General features: G+C 39.7%; 2 protein-coding genes across 13 annotated transcripts in view; both read right to left on the bottom strand.

The window, feature by feature from the left end:
* Positions 1-24,189, bottom strand: part of stard13a (StAR-related lipid transfer (START) domain containing 13a) — a 522,041-nt gene that overhangs the window by 16,540 nt on the left and 481,312 nt on the right. The window contains exon 16 of one of the 3 annotated variants that reach the window (XR_007427468.1): positions 11,349-11,433. The exons of the other annotated variants lie outside the window; for them this stretch is intronic. The gene's annotated coding sequence lies outside the window, so the exon portion shown is untranslated. Of the gene's footprint in view, positions 1-11,348; positions 11,434-24,189 lie in introns of those variants that run through there. 3 annotated transcript variants of the gene reach the window in all.
* The window catches only part of nbeaa (neurobeachin a), a 314,222-nt gene that overhangs the window by 54,281 nt on the left and 235,752 nt on the right, over positions 1-24,189 (bottom strand). For 6 of the 10 annotated variants that reach the window (XM_049468902.1, XM_049468904.1, XM_049468903.1 and 3 more), the window contains exons 19-29: positions 21,797-21,878; positions 19,334-19,457; positions 17,342-17,534; positions 13,614-14,633; positions 10,860-11,077; positions 8,843-8,996; positions 7,269-7,292; positions 5,535-5,612; positions 3,807-3,987; positions 1,730-1,854; positions 753-860 (exon numbers count right to left, since the gene is read on the bottom strand). In XM_049468902.1, coding sequence (XP_049324859.1) covers positions 753-860; positions 1,730-1,854; positions 3,807-3,987; positions 5,535-5,612; positions 7,269-7,292; positions 8,843-8,996; positions 10,860-11,077; positions 13,614-14,633; positions 17,342-17,534; positions 19,334-19,457; positions 21,797-21,878 — 2,307 coding nt within the window. The remainder of the gene's footprint in view (positions 1-752; positions 861-1,729; positions 1,855-3,806; positions 3,988-5,534; positions 5,613-7,268; positions 7,293-8,842; positions 8,997-10,859; positions 11,078-13,613; positions 14,634-17,341; positions 17,535-19,333; positions 19,458-21,796; positions 21,879-24,189) is intronic. The other 4 variants (XM_049468906.1, XM_049468911.1, XM_049468909.1 and 1 more) reach the window with 2 other exon arrangements.

Genomic DNA, 24,189 nt, shown 5'->3' with positions numbered 1-24,189 from the left:
AGCACTGCTGGAGCAGCATTAGCAGTAGCATTACTAACTGCGCTAGCTCTTTCATCGTTCAGAAGTGAGTATATTGGACTATACAGTGTTCAAACAAGCGACATGGGACAAATTGCTAGCTAGCAGTTCCTCAGGTCCATTATTTTTATTTTAAGGGGCATAAAATCAATATGAATACAGCATTATACGGGAGTTTTAGTTTAGTTCTCCAGCAGTATTAGCATTAGCCAGCAAACACGCTAATCGCTAGCTCTTTTGCCGTTCAAAGGTGAGTATTAATAGCTTATAGTCTGAAAATCTAAGCTTACTTTAAAAAAACAGAAGTGGTTTAATTAATCAAATAAACTTCTTAAAAATCTAAACTTCAGATTTTAGTGGCAACTTGCTGAGATAAGCGGCAAAACCTGCTGAATTAGAAGAAAAGCATTATGACACCCCTGTTCCTTATAATTCAGTGCACCTTATGTAAAAAAAAAATAGACCAGAAAATTTAATAGATGTTTATTGGGCCTTATAATCCTTATAGTGCGAAAAATATAAAAAATGAATACTTGCAAAAAAAACATCTCTGGTGTTCAGTATTGGGCTTTATCCAAATTATTCATTTTGTTCCATTTTGGACAAAAATGTGCATTTTGATGCATCTGTATCACACACACACACACACACACACACACACTGCTATCAAACTGACATCTCCCTCTCTAGCTGTCCACTTGTCTGTCTCTCACACACCCTCCCACACGTCTCACCACATCTCTGAAGACGACGGCTCGCAGACGGTTGATGTCCACGTCCTGCAGCAGCCTGTCAGGGTCCTTGATGGGAGAGAGGTTACGGGGGACGTTGGCTATGGCACTCTGAAAAAGACAGAAAACAAAAGCTCAGAAAAGCTACTGTTACACACAGCATTACACACACACACACACACACACATACACACACATACACACACATACACACACATACACACACATATATTTACACAATATACTGCAGTTAAGCCAGGAACCAGCAGCGAATGTTGGTTAAAATCCTTAAAGTCTTTTTCTCTAATAAGTCCTTCATAACACCTAGGGCTCTTTATTACACCCTGAACAACAGTCTATTTTCACGCCTTGCACCCGCACTGTTTAAATAGCAACGGTGCTTATGCATATATCTACAACAATCTGCAGTGCTGGTCTGGAAGTGAGGTGTGTTCAGGTCAATTTCTGGCGTATTGCTATCTTTGCAATAGAAAACACAGGTGCGCCATTGACTGATTAAAACTGTGACTAACAGTTCATCGTCAGATGTTTATTAATATCTTGGCCATGCAGGTGTGTTTACCTGTTTACCCCCGCTTGTTACAAACACACAGATGTGCAGCAGCACAAACCCAACATTTACATCAACAATAAACAGAATATAAAATAAAAGAACATTCCTTTTCCTCTGCTCAGAAGTGCTGCACCGTTAAAATACCAAAACGCCAAAGTCAAAGCGCACCTGGCTCTTAGATGTAATGGCAAGTGACACATTCATTTCTTTCATATTATGCCCAAAAGACATCCATGATTTACAATCTAATATAGATCACTAAAATAGGGCCTCAAATCTTCCATGCTATATCACTAATGCTTTATACTGTGTAGCTTTAACAGGCTTGTTTATACAAAATGGAGTGTGCTTGATTGTTTGATTGTCTGTATGTGTGTGTGTGTATGTGTGTGTGTGTGTGTGTCACCTTGCTGGCGGACGCTGCACTCTGAAGGTTCTCCTGGGTCTTGCTGATGGGCAGTGAAGACTTGCTACCTCGATCTCTCTGCCTCTGCCTGCATTCCAGACAGTTCCTCACAGCCACACAGCACACTGGAGACACAGAGAGACAGACAGAGAGACAGACAGACAGACAGAGAGACAGACAAACACAGTGTTAGATAAGCCTTCTATACTGAAAGCAATTGTCCATCTCCTTTGTAAAAGTGAAAGATAATTTTTTTCAAAATCTGACTGGACATATTTATCCTGTTTTTACTGTTCCATCAGTTCAACTGTATGAAAACTAAATAAATCTACAGAGCAGACCTGCACATGAGAAAACAGAACTGTGCATCATGACATGGTTCTATTAAAAAAGTATTTTCTTTGTGTGCTTGTATTTATTTACAGATAAATAAATCACAGAATTTTCTGTGTTTTACACATTTCAGGTCTTGACAGTTTGCATTTTTAAATGTAAGTGATCTGTATCGGTCTGTAATATGAATGAATCCGTCCTTGACCACTTCTTGGTATGTTTAATATGGCGTCTGGTTATGGATAAAGTTTCCGCCATTACCCAAAGAATTATAACAGTGTGCTATATGTAAGGATAGAGAGTTTTAAAGAGATTTCAGACCAATCCCATTTCTCTTTTCTACCCCTACCCCTTGTTTTAGAGTGTAACCCTTTCTTCCATGCAACCGCAGAGACAGCGTTTGTTCATAGCTGTGGTAATTAGCATTATCTGGCTAGGTAATTATATATCAGATTAAAATGCTCCTTATTAGCAGTTTAGCTCAAATAGAAGAGGTATATTTGATAGCTGGGTCGGATCGAGACCGGATCACATTCAAACCACAAGTGAAACCGCTCCAGAGTTCGTTTGGGACCGGACCAAGACCACCTCCTCTAGCTGGTCTCAATCTGGTTGTTTTAATCTGCACCCGAGTGCGATTACTGTTTTCACACCTGCTCAACTGAACCGCACTAAAGTTACAAACAAATCAGAGTCTGTTTTAACCAGATCAAACAGTGCTGGTGTGAAAAGCCCTCACAAGTCTTGGACTGGTTGTTTTGGTCTAAACTTGAGTGCGATTACTGTTTTCCAGAAGTGGAAAAAGTACTGAAAATTTGTAATTAAGTAAAAGTACCTTTACTTTGCTAAAATTCTACTCAAGTAAAAGTAAAAGTACCCATCTAAAAATCTACTCGAGTAAAAGTTACATAGTTACTTTTAATTATTTAATGTTAAAAAGTACAACAAATCATAAATTAAATAATTATTAAATTAAATAATTTAGGCAGTATTTGTTCAGATCACCCCATAAAACATTTTCAAGAACAAGTGGCATAGGTTTCTATGATCCATTTTTTTTCTTTACTGTCAAAAAGTTAAAAAGTTATGGTCATATATGTGACTATAAACTGTATTTTTATATTTTTACAGTTCATTATTATTTTTTAACTTGCCATTGCTGTGCCTTAACTGATATTTACATGTTTTTTTAACATCCAAGCAGATTGTTTAATGTTCCTAATAAAAACGTAAGGAATTATTATGAAAAACGTTGGTGGGTGCATGTGCAGTGCCGTAAAGAAGCACATATCGATGGGTAGCATAACTCGACAGAACACCGGTTCCCTCGAGTCGCGCAAACAGACACCCCAGCTGATTCACACAGCATCTCTCCTAACTGCTAACCGTAATAAACACCGCATGGAGAAGTTCAGCTGCGCTGCCATGGAGAACAAAACTTTTCCAATGTAGCAAAGTAAATTACTTGTGTCAAAATGTACTTGAGTAAAAGTAAAATTACCTATTTTAAAAACTACTTTAAAAATTATAAATTACTCATTAAATCTACTCAATTACAGTAACTTGAGTAAATGTAATTAGTTACTTTTCACCTCTGCTGTTTTCACACCTGCTCAACTGAACCGCACTAAAAGTTACAAACAAATATGAGTCCGTTTTAACCAGATCAAATTATGCTAGTGTTAAAACAGCATAAACGGTTTATAGTGAAAATGTTGCAGCAAGAAAACACACATACACACACCTAGTCGCAGACACTGGCGCATCAGTCCTCCAGAGGACATGTTCTTCTCAGCCTCGATCTCGCTGAAGTTCAGGGAGCTGGCGAACACCAGCACGTCCACCATGGCCATCAGCCTGCTGAGAAACGTCACCGCCGTCTCTGAAGACATGCCTTGTGTCGCCTCAACGTTCTCCAGCTCCGTCTAACACACACACACACACACACACACACACACACACACAGTCAAGAGAAAATTAACATCACAGCAAAGACACGCTTAATCAGAGCTTGTAAAACACTTTAATTCATTAATTCATTCAAACACACATGATTTAAACTCTATAAAGCTTCGAACAGACTTGTGACAAAGTGAGACAGTAAGCAGCAAAGCTAGATTGGTGAACACACACACACACACATTGTGAGAGGGAAATGTGAAGGTGTGAGTGAGGAAGACAGCAGTGGTGAACAGGCTGAGTGAAGCTGTGGAGAAATAAATCAACACTGTGAGAAAGTGCTGCAGACGCTCAGGCGGTGCTTTTCAACACCATCGTCATCATATTCAGCATCCCCACAACACAGTGAGGTCCAGCGTCCATATGACTAACATACCTGATAATAGTGATGTCACAAATAAACCTCTTGTGACATAAAAGATCTTTACAGTGTTTTTATACTCGCACTTTTTCCACACTTACTTTTTCCAGATGTGCTTGCCCCACGGGTTCGGTACGTTTGGTGAAAGCTGTTTTTAAGCTCATGAGAGGAGCAGAGTACTGATATCTGCTCCCCCTGAAATCCCTGGTCTTGGGGTTTGCTTTTGTACATCACTGCAGTTGTAGAAGCCAGTAATTGGTTTATTTACATGTAAAATTTTATAAATCTTGGTTGTGCGCTTCTTGGTCAGTCGTTACTCGTAAAAGAGATTATATGGAATTAATTTGATATGGATAATTAATAATAATAATAATAGTAATATTAATAATAAAACATATTTACAAAAAAAATCCATAATTGGTACATTACCAGCTTTACTGTACCAGCTTAGCCAGAAGAATTGACCTGAATTGAGCTTTGCTGAACTTTTTGGCCAGACGGTGAGGCTGTGTTTAATTCAACGCAACCCAGCATGCACCGCAGAATGCAACGGTTCTCTCCACTGAAATAAACAGGATGAGTCGAGGTAGATCTGTATTTTTTCGCCGGTCGCACTAACACAAAACTTGATTTTTAAGTAGTGGGCCACAAAATGGCCTGCGGACCGTGAGTTCGAGACCCCAGGCTGAGTTTTGTTCCAGCCTGGCCTGACCGAGCAATCAGCAAGATCAGCACTATCACCCGTAATAGTGTTGGTATATATATTTGCTTCTGTTTTTACCAGATTGGTCAACTTTTTCAACCACCTTGACCATTAAAAGACCAATTTACCAGTAAACAATTCAATTGTGGCATGTATTTAAAACCCTGCTGTCAAATATCAAAACCTTTAACCCCATTTAGACAAACAAATGCTTTTTCCTCTGTAAATACAGTATATCTCATTATAAAACCAACCAACCATCACTAACGGCTCTGTTACAGTGAGTTAATTACCATCACATTTCCACACAAACCTTTCTGCTCTGATGCTGAACATGATGACGTTCATGTTGAAAGTGTGACAGGCTGTGCTTTTAATAGTAGTAGGATCTTGATTGGTGGTTAAATGCAGCTCGGCACTGTGGAAGCTTTACCCAGAGTTCCACCCACCTCTCCCTCTGAACTGCCTGGCAGGGGGTTTACTTCACTGCTCTTTACCCCTCTCTGAGAGCAAGAGCTGCCCTGCTTCTTCACGATCCACACATAGAACACACACACACACACACACACACACACACATATATATACACAAACACACCGGGCTGAATTTAATGTAGAAACACACTGTATTATCACAGTGTGATTGGCTGTAGGATTGTGTTGATATGAAATGAGGAGCTGAACACTGTGGAGATGAAAGCACAGCAGCAGTGACTGAAGATACTGTAGCTAACTAATATATCAGCTGTATATTCTACTTAAATATCTTATTATTATAAGATTAGATTAAATTCTTTGTTAGATACATTAGTTAGTTAAACCTGTGCTGGTCAACTGATCAGGTTTAGAGTAGAGGAAAAACAAATTTGGCCAGATTTTCTGTTTTATCTGTTTTTACTTGTGTTTAAGATCCATTTACCATATTTTCTGCACTATAAAGTGCACTTAAAATCCTTTAATTTTCCCAAAAATTGTCAGAGCTCCTTATAATCCAGTGCATCCTATGTATGAATTCTATCAGTCAGGTATTAAGGAGCAGTAAAGCCACTCCACTGAAGTACAGAGTTATACAGGAGTTTCTCGAGACTGGAGCAGTATTAGCATTAGCTGCTAACCACGCTAAGTGCTAGTTCGTTCGCAGTTCAGTGGTAAGTATTATTGGCCTGTAGCCTGCTGATAACGCTGGCTAGCAGTGCTGGAGCAGCATTAGCATTAGCAGCTAACCGCGTTAAGTGCTAGCTCTTTCACCATTTATGGATGAAGTTTATCAGACTGTCGCTAGCACTGTTGAAGCAACATTAGCATTAGCCAGTTAACAAACCAGATTCTAGATTCAGCTTTATAAGGTAAAGTCACCTGGAATGGTTTTCAGTTAACAGCTGTGCTGAAATTTCTTGCCCTTTTAATGTGTTTAAGGGCATCAGTTGGGATATAAAGAGGTAGAGTTATACAGTGAATATCTCTTTTTAAGTAATGTTCTAAAATGAACTTTTAAAGTATCCCCAAGTGCAGTTTTAAGTAAGCGATCACCTAAATGCTTTATCGAGTCTTTTGATTTGTTTAACACTTTTTTACTAAAAGTTACTACATTATTCCTTATCTGTTTATTGTTTATTGTCGGTTTATTGAAAGATTTTAGTTAAGAGGATGAGAATTTATGATCTGTTTGGCTTGTAAGTGCTGTACTGTTGCTAGGTTACCTGTTTGTGGCGGAGTAATACATGGAGAGCTTTGGTTACAGTGCATTACTGTCTGATAATGGCGCTCATAGAACGCCTCTCAGCCAATCACATTGCAGAGTCAAAACTAACTGTGGTATAATATGTTTTAATGCCCTGTGCTGCGGGTTCTAAGGACACTTTTTTGTTTATCTTCTGTGAACTCTCCTCAGTTCTGGCAGCTGGGCAGTAATGTCCATTAATGGCACTTTGAAAACACCAGATGTTGCTCTGAACACTGTGGCTAAAACAAAAACCTGGAACTGGATTGGGATTAAAATAGCCGATGCCTGATCCGTTATTATATGCCTGGATCAGCCCTGCTCCTGTTCTAAATAATAAACTCTCCTAAAGTTGGTTCGGACTCAATGCTGGGTTATCTATGAATGCAATGCAATGGAATTCAACAGTCAACAAATGTTAGTGTTAATAAACGTTAGAAAAGTGTAACAAAATGTGAACTTACAGGGTTTGCACTAACCTTAGAACTCTGTACATGCAAAAGACAAAAAGAGACAAAAAAAGACAAAAGACAGGAAAGAGAGAGAAAAAGACACAAAAGCACAAAAATAATGGTTATAAAACAAATGATAAAGGTTTTTAAAATGAGTTCAGAAATAAATCAGATTTCAGAGTTTAGTAGGAAGACTAAAAATAAGTAGTTAAGATGCTAAAACAGGGGTGTCCAAACTTTTTTTGTTGGGGGCCAGAAGGAGAAATATATTTGAAGTCGTGGGCCACAGACTCTGTAATAAAACAAATAATGAAATATACCGCTTTAAATAATACATTTTCCTGATTACTTTCATTTAAACACCATTTTACTTGACTTACTATCTTTATTTATCTTTGACAGTGTTGTGTAAACTAAGATTTTTCAAACTGATGTTTCATTTCATGATGTCTCTTAATATTAAACTCCTTAATTACGGCAGCTTTTCCCGTTTTTCTGCGCTACAACTGAACACTCTCTCCGCTTTTAGACTCTTTGTCCCGTTTTTCTGCGCTACAACTGAACACTCTCTTCGCTTTTAGACTCTTTGGTCCGTTTTTCTGCGCTACAACTGAACACTCTCCGCTTTTAGACTCTTTGGCCCGTTTTTCTGCGCTACATCTGAACACTCTCTCCGCTTTTAGACTCTTTGGCCCGTTTTTCTGCGCTATATCTGAACACTCTCTCCGCTTTTAGACTCTTTGGCCTGTTTTTTCGGTGCTACAACTCAGCACTCTCTGTGCTTTTAGACTCTTTGGCCCGTTTCTGACACCTAGCGTTTAAACTTTGAATCTCACATTATAAAAACCTGCTTAACAGCGGGCCAACTTTCATTCTATTTCTAAAATACCCGGAAAAGGAAAAGGCCCGTAAATGGCCCGCGGGCCGTAGTTTGGACACCCCTGCGCTAAACAGTTAGGGACATTACGGAAATTAGTATTGTTATATTGGTCAAAACTGACCACTATGGGCTGGTTTTCAATACCCAGATTACGGCTAATATGCCAGGCTATGAAGTGCCACTAATTTGTGCTTTACTACTGAAAATGCAACTTAATCCAACACCATAGTCAATCTATTTAATCTAAATAGATTATTTTCATTGAAAATGATGTGTAGTCCAGGACTAGGTTTAATCCTGGTCCAGAAAAACAAACCATGGTCTCATATACACAGTATTATGGGAATTAAACCTGAGGAGATGCTGTAGGTCTAGTCTGATCAGAGAGTGAATGGTTAGAGAGTGAGTTATGCACTGTTTAGGCCTAATATGATCACAGTTAACATAATAATCACACACATTCGACACTATGGATCAACTTTTAATGTGTCCATGTGGTACCATGTGGTTATCACTTTTTATCACCTGTTCAAATCCAGGTGGAAATAGCTGCAATAAAATCTGAAAATAATCATTAAAAAAAAAAAGATCAACAAAATGAGATAATCCACCTTCAAGAGATCATTTATTACCAAACCCATCCCCAAACCCCATCGCCTGATCATGCTGACGTGCTGCCCACAGGGGGCGCTGTGGTGCCACTTACAGAAGGCGAGGTGGCGGCGGAGAGCAGGGGCAGGATCCCTCCACAGGCGATGATGATGTTATCAACCATCTGAGAAATGAGGTGGATGGTGTTGTGCACAAATATAATGTTCTCATTACTGTTCACAAAGTCCATGACTGATTTAGTAGAGTGGCTGCAGAAAAAAGAAAGAACAATGGAAAGAAGAAGAAGAAGAAGAAGAAGAAGAAGAAGAAGAAGAAAGAAAAGAGGAAGAAAAAAGGTTATATTAGGAAATACATAGTGAAATACTCAATACCAGAAGTGATTGTAGAATCAGAGGTTTAGTGGTTTATATATATATATAATATATATATATATATATATAATTTGATTTATAAAAGAATACAAATAATAAAAAAATAAATAAAAAAAATAATATAAAATATAAACTCATTAAGAAACTAATTTAAAACAATCACAGGTTTTCTGATAGTGCGCAGAATAATAAAAGTTTCAGTTTCAGTTAGTTTCAGTTTCAAATCATGAAAACAGCTCATCAAAACCTCAACCTATCCTTTATATTTGACAATATTTGATTAACTTACAAGTCCTTACTTATTTTTATTTAACTGAACTGAGTTTTATATTATTTGTAGCCTCGCGCTGAATTCAGCTCCGCGCTGCGAAAGAGAGCGAGAGAGAAAGAGAGAGAGAGAGCGAGAGAGAAAGAGAGAGAGAGAGAGAGAGAGAGAGAGAGAGAGAGAGAGAAGCGCAGCGCATACAGAAAATACATACATACATAGTGAAATGCTCAATACCAGCAGTGGTACTAAAATCAGAGGTGATTCTAGAATCAGAGGTTTAGGGGTGCTGAGCCACACATCCCTCCTTTTAAAAAATAAAAACTGTACATGAAATTAAAGAGAGTTCTCAGGAGGGGTGAATGGATCATATCAGCAGAAATAGAATCATTTAAATTCAAATCAGACACACAAACTATTATATACAGGGGACTCGGTCATCTGGTTTAATTTACATGTGCATGTGCGTGTGCGTGTGTGTGTGTGTGTGTGTGTGGCGGTACACACTCTGGACTGATAAGTGCTTTGATTTGGATTTCTACAGCATTAGCATTATCCTCCACTCTTAGGGCCCTATTTTAGTGATCTATAGCGCACTAGATAATCCCGCTTTGCACAGCTGGATTTAGGGGCGTGTCCCAACGGCGCAAAGGGCGTGTTTTAATAATCTTAATTATTTACGGGTGTGTTTTGGGCATAATGTGAAATAAACCAATCAGTGTGTCTGTATCCATCCCCTTTAAGACACAGCTGCGCTCTGACTTCTGTTCATTCCTATTTTAAGAGCGCATAGGAAACTGACTGCGCCTCACGCTGTGAAGATCATCACCAGCAGCTCATATAAGTAAAGAGTAAAGTTATTTTATTCTTTATTCTGTTTATTGTTTATGTAAAAACTGGGTTTACAACACTGAATATTAATCAAGCTATCGATTATTTACACTGGAGAGGGGCCCTCATTTACAATAGCATTAGCATTTACAGTTTAAAAGGGATTAAATATATATTTTTTAAAAAAGAAATAAAAACTGATATTTACAATAGATACTATAGATTTTTTTATTCTGCTATTATAATCTGCTAAAAAAATGAAGGGAACACTTATTAACCATAGTATACCACAAGATCAATTACACTTCAGGAATTGCAATCTGCTCAGTTAGAAAGAATAGGCCACTGTGAATCAGATTTACTTGCTTTGGTGAAAGTAAAAGTGATAACAGGAGCATCAGAGAGGAAAAATAGTACGATATTCTGTATAAAAAAAAAGGGACGAAAACTCTCTCCTTATTGATTCTTTGCTTCTAATTCTTCTTTAGCTTTGCATTCTGCTAGCTTCCTTGTCACTACTGGCAGCATTTTTACCAATATTAGGTTAGATTTACTTTTACCTCCTGATAATCCCAGCATTTTCTGCTTATACCAACCCAATATTATCCTAACCACACACCCTGAGCCCCCCCCGTAGCACTCACCTCCTCCACACGTGCACGTCCGTCTCCAGGGCGAACAGCAGGTCTGTGAGTAAGCGCTGGTGCATGGGCGACCACTTGAACTCGGGGATGCGGAACATGGTGGTCCGTGGGCCGGGACTGAACTGACGCCGCTGCTCTTCAGTCATGGGCATCCCCCTGAAGCCTAGATCCACCCTCAGGTCCCGCTCTATCTGACTGGCTGAACGTCCATGCAGAGCCTGCAGGAGACAGAAGGACATTTCACGTGATTAATCACGTGATAAAATTGACAGAGTTAGCTGCGTTTTGAATCCGAGTCACAAACTAAAGCCCCCATTTCTGGTTCCAATCCCATGACTTCTGGCATGTCAGTGTAGTTGACCCATAGACTGTATATAGCTGGACAGAGCATCGTCTCTCTAAAGTGAAGCCACCACAGGTCGGGCGCCCCCTGCTGCTGTTCGGTTTCAGAAAGCTGTGTAACTCCACCCATCCCCATAGGTTTCAATGGCAAAACAGAACAACTTTCAATCACGTTTTTTTCTAATATACTGTAATTCTACCTCCATTATTTAAATGCAGCAGCTAGTGTAACCTCTGCTTATATTGTTAAATATTTATATGCCCACAGAATTCGTTTTTAAAACATTATTCAGCTCTATTAAAAAAAGGTGTGGTTATTGTAAAAGGGCTGGTTATGGGCGGGACCAGTAACAGACCGTCAGCTCCTCCCCGCTCCGCTCTGCAGCCTGTGACCTCGAGGCAGCCCTCAGGGGCGGGGTTATTTAAATGAGTAGGCGGTCTCTCCACAGTCTTTCTCCCTCCTCTGGTCTCTACTGCGCTCTACAGACTCGGGTTTCAGGATCGCCAACATGGAGGAAGTCCATCTTTTTTACAGTCTTTGAGTTGACCGGCTAAATGTGTAGTGTCTGAGGTTTACTAATTAGTAGCTAACACGTAAAGGAAACTTACCTACACCAATTAGCTTCAGGCAAAATGCATACACTAGCCTCAAACCACTTGCCTCAATTTGTGAGCATTTAAATGGGCTGAAAAGTCGCACTAATTAAACTAAAACTCTACTGTCAGAAGAAAAGAAACTAAATAAATTGTATCACAGACAATACAAAGTTTTAGTATTTCCAATGCAAGAAAGATTTCATGTCTGTCGTGTTAATTTAACATCTCTAAAACAACAAACGTCCTCTGAACAAAGCAAAAACGAACAGTCCAGTTTGGCATGACTTTGATTTGACGAGCTGATCTATTGAGCACGAAGACGCTGCGGTGCAGATGTTCATTAAAACAAAGACAGTGGGAGTCTACTGCTTTGCTGCAAAGCTGTGTTTCAGAGCTGTTATAAAACACAGAGTTTTGCAATATGTCTGAAAATGATGCTTTGCCCTTGTCAAACAGAAATGCACTTCTATTATAAAACCAAAAACAGAACCTGAAACTAAACAAATAACTAAATTGACAATTTTGCTTTTCTATAACGTAAATCTAAAAACTAAACTTAAATAAAAAGAATAAAACAGACAAAATCCACAGACATTAAGGCTTTGAGTCGTTGGATAGGATCATGATGGTAGTACTGTGTCCAATAACTTTTGCCATGATCCATGGAAGCATCCGGAAGAATACTGCACTAATCTGCGGGATATGAATGTAGGGTGTCGTGCACTAAATGTAGACGTGATTTCAGCCATAGCGGCTTCTCAGTCTGTTTGCATGAACAGTTCTAGCACGATGCTGCAGATCCCAATCATTACCACCCACTGCACTGTCCACTGTGGGTGGTAATGCAGTCAATTATGTATTCTAGGTATTCTAATGACACTGTGAATCTGGAAAAGGTAAATAAGCTTCATAAATTTTATGTGATCAAATCTATCTCCATCACCCCCTATCTATCTGGTCTACGTCACCTTGCTATGAGCACAATGGCCAGTGTTCAGCCTTACTCAACTCAACTCAACAAGATAACACCTCCCAACGTATACAGGAAACTGTGTACAATTCCAAGCTGGTCACAGAGGTACAACTTCATGATTGATTTACATAGTGTTACCTATTACTGTGTATTACTAAATGTCAGTGTAAAAATTGAAACAAACCAATAGAGGCAACCTAATAAGCATTACAAGACATCGTGTAATCTACATCTGTGGTTAATACATTTTTAGAGTTAAATGTATAAAAGTTTATAAATGAAATTTTTCACAGAACTGTTTTTCAGAAGTTTTTTCTCCGTTTTTGTTTTCAGTTCCTCTTTCAGGTCTTATAACACAGTAATTATATCAGACAGACACATGCCCTGATCTCTTTTACTCCAAAAGACACACTTTTTACTTAGTAAAAATGTGTAAAATAAAACTATATAAAGTAGTGCGCACACTATACCTAGCTTTAATTTGAGTAAAGCAGGTAGTTCACACAGTTTTTTTTTTTCTGTGGACACTTTTGAGTCTTTATTTACTGATATTATTTGGTTTGAAACATCATATAAATATGTTTGAAGCACTAAAGGTAAATAATATTGGTTGGGGAAGGAGATTTTTCACTTTTTTAGGTGTTTTTCTCAATGGGTTTCTTGTAGATTTAGCTTTACCGCACTGGGACGTGATCACTATTTTTAGAAATAGTAAGTTTAAGCTCTGCCCTTTTTTAACCATATATGGATTATGTTTATTATGTGACTTTGGACGTAAAATCCGTAGGATCTGTAGGATTCTAAGGGTTAATAAAAGCTCTATTTTTCAGGCAGGTTTGTACCTGTGTGGTGGCTGTGGTTTGGATCTTCTTCATCTCTTTATCTTTGCCATCGTCTGATCTCTCCGTGTCTGATGTGGTGCTGACGGCATCTCCACTCTTTGCAGTGACACTGTCTCCAGCTCCAGCTTCGTGTCCATCAGTGCCGGCCGCCGCAGCCTGAGCCTGGGCCTGAGCCTCGGCCTCCGCCAGCCTGCTGATGTCGGCCAGCGAGTCCTGCAGCTTGAAGCCCTCGTCCTCTGGCAGCGTTCCTCCGTGGCTCGGGCCGAGATCCGCGCCGCAGGACGTCATGTGGGCCAGCAGGCTGAGGTCGTCACTGGCACTGGAGGCGCAGGGCGGCTTGTCCCGGCCGGTCAGCGTGAGCGGCTCTGCCGGGGCCAGAGAGGGCAGGAGCTTCTCGTCGGCTTTGGGGAAGCTGAGGAAGCCGTTGTTGCTGGGCACACTGTCCTTCTCGTCAGCTAGCGTGATCAGGGGGCCCAGGTTACTGTCTTCTCCCAGGCCCACAATGCCCACTTCCTCTTCCTCCTTGGGCCCCAGGCCGCCGTTCAGCTTGCGGACGGCCGCGCAGTAGGCGCTGTCCAATAGGGAGTCCACCTCAACCAGCGGGCCGTTCTCCATGCCCCCTCCGCCCCCCAGGGCTTCAGGTGACAGGTCCAGGTCATCCAGCTTGACCTCCGTGGCCTCCACCTTTTCGGCTTTGATGTCGACCAGAAGGTCATGAACCTCCACCCTGACCCCAGACCCAGTCCTCTCAGGCTCCGCCTCAGGGCCCTTTCCCTCAGCCAGCAGGTTGCGAGAGTCCCCGCCCTCGCCGTAGTCAGCCTCGCTCTCGGGCGTCTGCGTCTGGGAAGTGTCGTCCATCTCTCGTATCTCCATGTTGCCGTTGACGGCGGCCGGCTGAGCAGACAGGCCTGAGATGGTGCTGACTGAGCCTTTCTTTCCTTTCTTGATGTTCTCCTCCTCCTGCCGCTGGTACTCCTCATACATCTTAGCCAGGTACTCCTTATGGGCCTCGTAGGTCACCTGTCAAAACATAGGTAGTAATGTAGCAACAGGTAATAATTGTAGATAACAATGAAACAAGCACACAGCTCCAAGTTTAGTCACCCTGCTCAAATTACATATTTTGTAGATTATATTATATAAAGAGCAGCTCTTTCTCCAGAGAATGTGGACATTCTCATCTTCTTAAAGAAAAACTTAAAGAAAATATAAAAATAACAGTTGTTTTGTCTAGCCTCAAATATGTTAATAGTTTTGGTACGTTAAGGAGCATCTTTCTCTCAGATAAAGTTAATAATATATCTTTATTAAAGAACAAAACTTCTCATTCTCAGGGACCGAAAAAGTCTTAAAGTCTTATTTTTCATGTTTAACTGTTATAGTAGGATAGAGTTCAGTTTGTTAAGGCTCTAATTGTTCTATTATTTTGTACATGACTGTTCCTGTATTTTTTTATCATTTATTTTGTTATGTTGCACATTGCTGTTTTAATAGTGCACACTGCTGCTACAAAAAAAAAACACTAGATGGCATTACATATATATCTTAATTAAATTATTTAAATTTGACCATTAGTGCCTAATGTGGTGTATTACAGATCACTTGTATCACTTTGCATCACTTATATCAAGCCCACCTTTTGAAATAAGATATTGTAAATTTGATGAATCAAACCAATGACTGACCATAGACTAATCTAAAACTGGCATAGGCCTCTCTGCTGTAAAAAAAAGAAAAAAAAAATGAGAAAAGGGGAGAAAAGGGGAACACTTTCTATTTTTGTTTTATTCCTGAACCTCCTTTCACATCCTTTCGTATCATGAGAAGATTACTGATTATGTAGTGCCTTTTTATTTCTCTAAATATGAGAATAGGTTAAACATGAGCATTTTCTTGAGAAAGAAAGAGATAAAGCGACAAGGGAAACACAGAGTTGAGATTTCCTGCATTTCCTTCAGACTAATCACAGACAAGGAGATCTGTGCTCTTTTGATTTCTACTGTACTTTGTTCACATGTCCAGCAGTGTGATTTGGAACAAAGAAGACGATAGCCGCCAGTGATGGTATAGTTACTTTGAAAAAGTAATCCGATTACTGATTACTCCTTTAAAAAGTAACTTAGTTACTTTATGGATTACTTGATTTTAAAAGTAACTAAGTTACTGTACAAGTTACTTTCAGCAGCTGCAGACACCACCTCCCGCCGCGGCGCCGCCTTAACATAAAAACTATAACCAGTTTTGCCAATACTCCCTTTATTGGAAATTGCATTTTTAACAGCAACACTGTATCTCTAGACATTTAAAGTTGAACTATTTCCTGAAAAAAAAAAAGTTTTTTATAAAAATAAAAGATTATTTCTCTTGATTTACCTAAACATAAATACTTGTTTTTATAAAAAAATATAAAATAAAGAAATCTTTCTTGACCTGACATATTTAACACTGTAAATCTGAACATTGAACCTGTTGTTCTCAGCAGGGCAGCGAGGAGTGGTTTTACAACACCGCCGATTTTTGCCTCTGCCTCTGCCTCATATATTGGATTTTCTGTGTTTGACTTGTATTTTCTCTTGGATTATCTCTGCTGCTGGATATCTCGTGTATTAACTCTGGACTGTTCACGTTGCCGATTTCTGGATTACCTCTGTCTCTGGCTTACTCGTGTTTGAACTCTGGACTGTCTCTTGTTTACGGTATTGCCTCTTATTTTTATTAAATGTATTTATCTACATCTGCACGTGTCTGTATTCTGTAGCTAACCATGACAGACATCACCGCAGATTGTTTGGAATGGAATAAAGTAGAGAATGGTAGAATAGGTAGCTTGCTAGATTAGCCTCTGTGCTAACCTGCTATGCCAATACACGTCCACACGTGAGACCTCACGCAGGCATAAACACCCCCACAAGAAACAAAGTTAGGACAACATAAGGGACTTGTCATCTGCCAGTGTGAACACAGGTTTAATCTCATAGTCTGATCCTAGTCTCAACTATTTTTATGAAATGTATGACCCAGTGATTAATTTTACATTAACACAGAGAACACAGACTAAATCATGGGATGGTTTAAAACTAGTGGTTTCAATCGATTAAAAAAATTAATCTGATTAATCACAGAAGAATTCTGTCATAATCTGCGATTAATCGCATTTGTTTTTCTTCAGGCACTAATTTTTATAGTGGATATTTAAATGTAAATAAAAGAATGAATGTAAGAAATGTAAAATGCAATTATATATATGTATATTAGTGGTGTCAATTAAAAAATATATATATAATATATATTTTTATGTTTTCGGCAAGATAAAACCGACTTTGGGTGCTGAAATAAAGAATGCATGATAAATTGGATTGTAAATGTCTCGGCTTGGTTGTGAGGATTTCTGTTTTCGAACTTAATTTGAAGAGGGGGCGGGGCAGATCACAGCGGAAGTAGGAGTCAAATTTGTTGCCTAAATTAACTTGCGTTAAACAAATAGGAGCACGTTACTGATTCCAAATTAATAGCACGTTTTAACGCTTTAACGTTGACACCCCTATTAAAAACAGATTTGAGAATTTTGGAAAAAAATAAAACACATAACGGACAGAGGGCCTAAACAGAAACAAAAGCTTGTTTCATTATGTTGATGTGGATGTGTTCTTAGCTTCCACTGTACTCACTGCATGTTGAGTGTAGAGTCTGGTGTCATAAGATTAAAACAAACAAAGCGCAACTCAAACCTTTGAGTGGGCGATGCTGAGAGTATCCACCCACACACGCCAGCCGCCCCACTCGTACTTGATGGCGTGGTACAGCAGGATGCGGAAGATGTTGTAGACCATCTCAGTGATCTTCTGCTCCTCTGGGTTCTTAGGGTTAATGTAGCCCAGAGAGAACATCCAGTCCTGCCACACCGAACACTGCAGCAGACACCTACACACACACAGACATAAAAAACATAGACCTGTTACCAGAACAGCTTTAACGAGGTTATAAAATATATCCAGCTCTGGATAAAATGAAGGTCGCACTTCAGTTTCTGAATCAGTTTCTCTGATTTTGCTATTTATAGGTTTATGTTTGAGTAAAATGAACATTGTTGTTTTATTCTATAAACTACAGACAACATTTCTCCCAAATTCCAAATAAAATTATTCTCATTTAGAGCATTTATTTACAGAAAATGAGAAACGGCTAAAATAACAACAAAAAAAAAGATGCAGAGCTTTCAGACCTCAAATAATACAAAAAATAAAACAAGTTTATTCATAAAGTTTTAAGAGATCAGAAATAATCAACATTGGGTGGAATAACCCTGTTGGTTTTTAATCACAGTTTTTTTGGGTACCACTTTAAAATAAGACTACCTTTATAAAGTGTATGTAAATGGTTTACAATTAGTTTATAAATGGTTACTAATTAGGTTGTAAATGCCTTAAAAATCATTAATAATCAGTTATAACACATACGTACGGTAGAAAGGGCACCAATGACCTGTTGTTTGCCAAATAGTGACTATATTACACAGTCATCTATATTGTTGCCCTTTCTATGTATGTGTTATAACTGATTATTAATGAATTTTAAGGCATTTACAACCTAATTAGTAACCATTAATAAACTAATTGTAAACCACTTATAAACCCTTTATAAAGGTAGTCTTATTTTAAAGTGGTACCTTTTTTTCATGCATCTTGGCATCATGTTCTCCTCCTCCACCAGTCTTACACACTGCTTTTTGATAACTTTATGCTGCTTTACTCCTGGTGTAAAAATTCAAGCAGTTCAGTTTGGTGGTTTGATGGTTTGTGATCATCCATCTTCCTCTTGATTATATTCCAGAGGTTTTACATTTGGTAAAATCAAAGAAATATATATATATATATATATATATATATATGGGATTAAAAGAAAGTTTTGAAGTTAAGTTTTTATTTATTTATTTTTTAACCATAGAATGATATTATTTCGTGCTGTTAGATGGAGAGCTGTATCATGTTAGGGTGATGAGTTAGATATGGTGCACACACAGTGAGACATGGTGCATTTTAAGGGTTTGTCTTGCATTTTTGAGATAACATAATATCACAGATATAACAGATATAACAACATCACGACAGGCCTAATTAAACACAAAGAAGCTTCTCTCCAGAAAAGTCTCTTTATAGAACCAATTTACTGTCTAAATTCTGAGGAAAAAACACCCAAAGCACCCTCTTCTTAAACCCCCCCTCATCATTACCATATGGATGGATAGAATAGAGTGAAACAGATGTTTAGCACAAATTCCGCTGCTCGTGTTTACACAGCCTGCAACTTCTTACAGCAGAATTTTTGCTCCATCTGCTCTTGGCACAGTGCCGATGTTTCAGGAACTACAAAAACACACATCAGAGTTTTGGCTGGTTGTCGTCAGCGGCGCCGCGGCGAGCAGAGTGAGCTTTAAACTTGTTTAGAGAGGAGCACAGCACGAGCTAAGTGCAGCGCGCTAACGAGGCGCCAAGGCTAACGCAAGCCAGCAGGAGACAAAGCGAGACTCCGCCTCCACAGGGGCCATTAAACAGCACACACCAGGGGCCAGGGGCCCGTTTTCTCCCGCCGTTACGGGACACAGTAATTATGATGATAATTATTTTAATAGAGGGAGGAGGGGTCCTGCTGAGAGGCTGACGTTCAGCGTTTCTGATGATTATTGAGGAAGAGTGTGTGTGTGTGTGTGTGTGTGTGTGTACCGTCTGTTCTCTCGGCTGTTGCTGAAGAGCTTGATCATGTCGGAGAGGAAGAGGCGGCGCACCTCCATCAGTTCAGTGCTGGGACTGGAATTCTTCAACAGCGTGGCCACCACCTTCAAAATCACTGAGAGAGAGAGAGAGAGAGAGAGAGAGAGAGAGAGAGAGAGAGAGAGAGAGAGAGTACAGGATAAAGAAAGAGTAAGGGAGAAAGCGAGAGAGAGAGAGAGAGAGAGAGAGAACGGGATAAAGAAAGAGTAAGGGAGAAAGCGAGAGAGAGAGAGAGAGAGAGAGAGAACGGGATAAAGAAAGAGTAAGGGAGAAAGCGAGAGAGAGAGAGAGAGAGAGAGAGAGAACGGGATAAAGAAAGAGTAAGGGAGAAAGCGAGAGAGACAAAAGCAGGGAGTGAGAAAGAAAGAGAGGGCAGACAAAGGGGCAAGAGACAAAGACAGAAAAATAAGGAGAAAGAGAAGAAAATACGAGGAAGAGAAAGACAAAGAAATAAGAAGAAAAAGAGAAAAAAGAAATATAAAATAGGAAAGAATAAAAGACAACACAAAGAAAGAAAAAGAAGACAAGCAAGCAAGGAAATAATATAAAATGAATAAAATGAATAATTGATTAAAAAAGGTAAAAAAGAGAAGCCAGGTGAGAGAGAAAAACAAAAATGTGCATGACAAAAAAAGAGTTTGAAAAGAGGTGAGAAAAGAATTTAACAAAAGAAAAGAGGAAGGAGAGAAAGAGAAAAAGAAAAGAAATAAAGTTTTAAACAGGGAATAAGAAAGTAAGATTGAGAATTAGAAAAAGGCAGGAGAGAAACATAAAGAAGAAATATTGATAGACAGAGTGTGTGTATGTGTGTGTGTGTGTGTGGGTGTGTGTGTGTGTGTGTGTATGGGTATGTGTGTGTGTGTGTGTGTGTGTGTGTGTGTGTATGGGTATGTGTGTGTGTGTGTGTATGGGTATGTGTGTGTGTGTGTGTATGGGTATGTGTGTGTGTGTGTGTGTATGGGTATGTGTGTGTGTGTGTGTGTGTGTGTATGGGTATGTGTGTGTGTGTGTGTGTGTGTGTATGGGTATGTGTGTGTGTGTGTGTGTATGGGTATGTGTGTGTGTGTGTGTGTGTGTGTATGGGTATGTGTGTGTGTGTGTGTGTATGGGTATGTGTGTGTGTGTGTGTGTGTGTGTATGGGTATGTGTGTGTGTGTGTGTGTGTGTGTATGGGTATGTGTGTGTGTGTGTGTGTATGGGTATGTGTGTGTGTGTGTATGGGTATGTGTGTGTGTGTGTGTGTGTGTGTGTGTATGGGTATATCTGTGTGTGTGTGTGTGTGTGTGTGTGTGTGTGTGTGTGTGTATGGGTATATCTGTGTGTGTGTGTGTGTGTGTGTGTGTGTGTGTATGGGTATATCTGTGTGTGTGTGTGTGTGTGTGTGTGTGTGTGTGTGTGTGTGTGTGTGTGTGTATGGGTATATCTGTGTGTGTGTGTGTGTGTGTGTGTGTGTGTGTGTGTGTGTGTGTGTGTGTGTATGGGTATGTGTGTGTGTGTGTGTGTGTGTGTGTGTGTGTGTGTGTGTGTGTGTGTGTGTGTGTGTGTGTATGGGTATGTGTGTGTGTGTGTGTGTGTGTGTGTATGGGTATATCTGTGTGTGTGTGTGTGTGTGTGTGTGTGTGTGTGTGTATGGGTATATCTGTGTGTGTGTGTGTGTGTGTGTGTGTGTATGGGTATATCTGTGTGTGTGTGTGTGTGTGTGTGTGTGTGTGTGTGTGTGTGTATGGGTATGTGTGTGTGTGTGTGTGTGTGTGTGTGTGTGTATGGGTATATCTCTGTATGTGTGTGTGTGTGTGTGTGTGTGTGTATGGGTATATCTGTGTGTATGTGTGTGTGTGTGTATGGGTATGTGTGTGTGTGTGTGTGTATGGGTATATCTGTGTGTGTGTGTGTGTGTGTGTGTATGGGTATGTGTGTGTGTGTGTGTGTGTGTATGGGTATATCTGTGTGTGTGTGTGTGTGTGTGTGTATGGGTATATCTGTGTGTGTGTGTGTGTGTGTGTGTGTGTGTGTGTGTATGGGTATATCTGTGTGTGTGTGTGTGTGTGTGTGTGTGTGTATGGGTATATCTGTGTGTGTGTGTGTGTGTGTGTATGGGTATATCTGTGTGTGTGTGTGTGTGTGTGTGTATGGGTATATCTGTGTGTGTGTGTGTGTGTGTGTGTATGGGTATATCTGTGTGTGTGTGTGTGTGTGTGTGTATGGGTATATCTGTGTGTGTGTGTGTGTGTGTGTATGGGTATATCTGTGTGTGTGTGTGTGTGTGTATGGGTATATCTGTGTGTGTGTGTGTGTGTGTGTACTAAATAGAGTAAATTAGATAATCACAGATAAGCTGTGTGTGTGTGTGTGTTTTGTGCTGTATTTGTGTTTTAAGGGGTCTGTGTGTTCTACTGGTCTTCAGTCAGCACTTACTGGGATTCTGGATCTTGACGGTGGAGTCGGGCTCTGGGTGGGGCTTGTGGACCACCTGAGTACACACCTGCTCTGTGAGGATCTGCAGGAACAGCAGGACAGGTGTTGTGCAGTCAGTACAGATGTGGGGTTTATCACAGCAATAAAAAGAGTCAGCCGTGCTCCATACCTGTAGAATTCCCCTATATATACACCAGTGGCGTGCAGTGAATATAGTGGGTACCCCTTCTGACACACGATAAATACTACAATAACTATATATTCTCTGTCTTGACTGAGTTAAATTAACTTAATACACATCAACAGCCCACAGATACAACTACAAACTACAAAATTATACAATAGACCACAACAATAAATGCTAAATGTTCCTACAAGTACAACCGTTCAACAAATATCACTTATTTGTATGACGACAGTACACCAGAGCAGCCAAAACATTAGGTACACATAAAACTCATCAGTCAGGCAGCATATTACTTAGTTTCACGTTGAAGGGCAGCTTTTAAAAAGGCTTTTTAATATCATATGACACAATATCTGTCTTATTTTCATGATAGTTAGCTAAATATTGAATTTATCCAGCATGAGCTCTCTGTTTTACAACTAATCAATGTACGTAGCGTAGCCCCTTCATCCGAGTGCAGAGAAGCGGTTAGGCAGCCATGGCCCCGCCCCCGCTGTGAAAATCATGAACCTGATTGGTTAGATTGTCCTATGACTTTGCTAATAGATTCATTACTACACCCTTCTCAAAATCAGGAGACAAAAGCAGACACACGCGGGGGCATAAGCCATTTTAAAAAGCTTTGATTGGTTAGAAAAGCTGTCAGTCAGATAAGAGTCCTGTAACAACTAAAAAACACAGATTAATGCTTTAAATGAGTTGCAGTTTTTTATTTTATTTTAGTTAATTTATAAAACAAATGCTTACACTTACAATATTTATTTAATATACGTCCTGATAAAAAATTATGTAATTATTTAAATGCACTTTTTGTCGCCCCTTCTCTGAAGGGTTAGAAGGGCCTCACTGCACACCACTGATATACACACACACAGGTAGTTTGGGGGTCAGTCTGTACTCTGTACTCTGTACTCAGTAGCTGTGTGTGTGTGTGTGTGTGTGTGTGTGTGTGTGTGTGTGTGTGTGTTGTAGAGTGTGCTGAAATGTGTAATTGGTGGTGAGTATGGGCTGGTTTGAGTTGCACTTGCTGAAGCCACCAGAGGCAGATTTAGAATCAGAAAATAAACAGGACAGAAAACAGTAAATGATGCAAGCGCTTAGAAACAGAGCTTCCCATAATGCACTGGTAGAGCTTATGAAATAACACAGACACTGCAAAACCAACAGTTTTACAAGAAGAGAGCTCGGAACAGAGAGAGAAAGAGGGAAATAGAAAATTAATCATTTATAAGAGAGCGATACCAATTATTCCACCTTGGTCCCAATTCTGGAAAGACCTGTATCCAGGTGAGAGTGCCAAAACTTAGTGCACTTAGACAGTTGTGCCACCCAGAAGCTTTTACTTTTAAGATTTGTGTAAAAATTATAATGTCAGTTAAGCAGTAAAAAGGTTTAATATTCAACTAATAACTAATAATCACTGCACATAATAAAAAACAATTGGCATGTTTCTCCTAATTTACACGGCCAATTACCCAACGCACTCATCACTAGTGATGCCCCAACACTCCAGGAGGGTAAAGAAGACTAACACATGCTTCCTCTGATACATGTGAAGTCAGACACCGCTTCTTTTCGAGCTGCTGCTGATGCTGTAGCATTACCGAGTAGCATCACAGCGCTAACGCTCGGAGGAAAGCGCAGCGACTCGGTTCTGATACATCAGCTCACAGATGCAGTCTTGTGCTGAGCAACATCACCCTTTGGAGTGATGTGGGGAGAGAGCGCCATCTACTGTACCCACACAGAAAGAGCAAGGCCAATTGTGCTCTCTCAGGGCTCCGGTAGCTGATGGCAAGCTACATGAACAGAATTCAAACAAGCGATCTCCTGATCATAGTGGCAGCGCTTTCGACCACTAGACCACTTGAAGCCACCATGGGTATTTTAGTATAAAAGATGAACTAGTTTTTAACACTTATAGAATAGAGATCAATTGTTGTTTTTTAATCATAGTAACAATAAAGTTGATTAGTACTAACCAATCACTTTATTTTATGAAGGCCAGTGCATCTAATAATCATCTAATAAGCCAATCATGTTCCAAAATGTCCTGTAAATATGATTTAGCAGCTTCAGCTAACCATCAGAATGGGTAAATATTAGCCAGTGTGGTCAGAACAGAACTGACCGGCAGCTCTCTCTCCTCTCAACATCTTCATCTGTCCAGTGATGCACCTTTAATCTCAGCACTTTAATCTCAGCA

This window comes from Astyanax mexicanus, chromosome 20 (genome assembly GCF_023375975.1).
Source record: "Astyanax mexicanus isolate ESR-SI-001 chromosome 20, AstMex3_surface, whole genome shotgun sequence".
NCBI classification, from domain to species: Eukaryota; Metazoa; Chordata; class Actinopteri; order Characiformes; family Acestrorhamphidae; genus Astyanax; species Astyanax mexicanus.
Note: the sequence above shows the minus strand (reverse complement) of the source record. Positions and strands in the feature narration are given on the sequence as shown.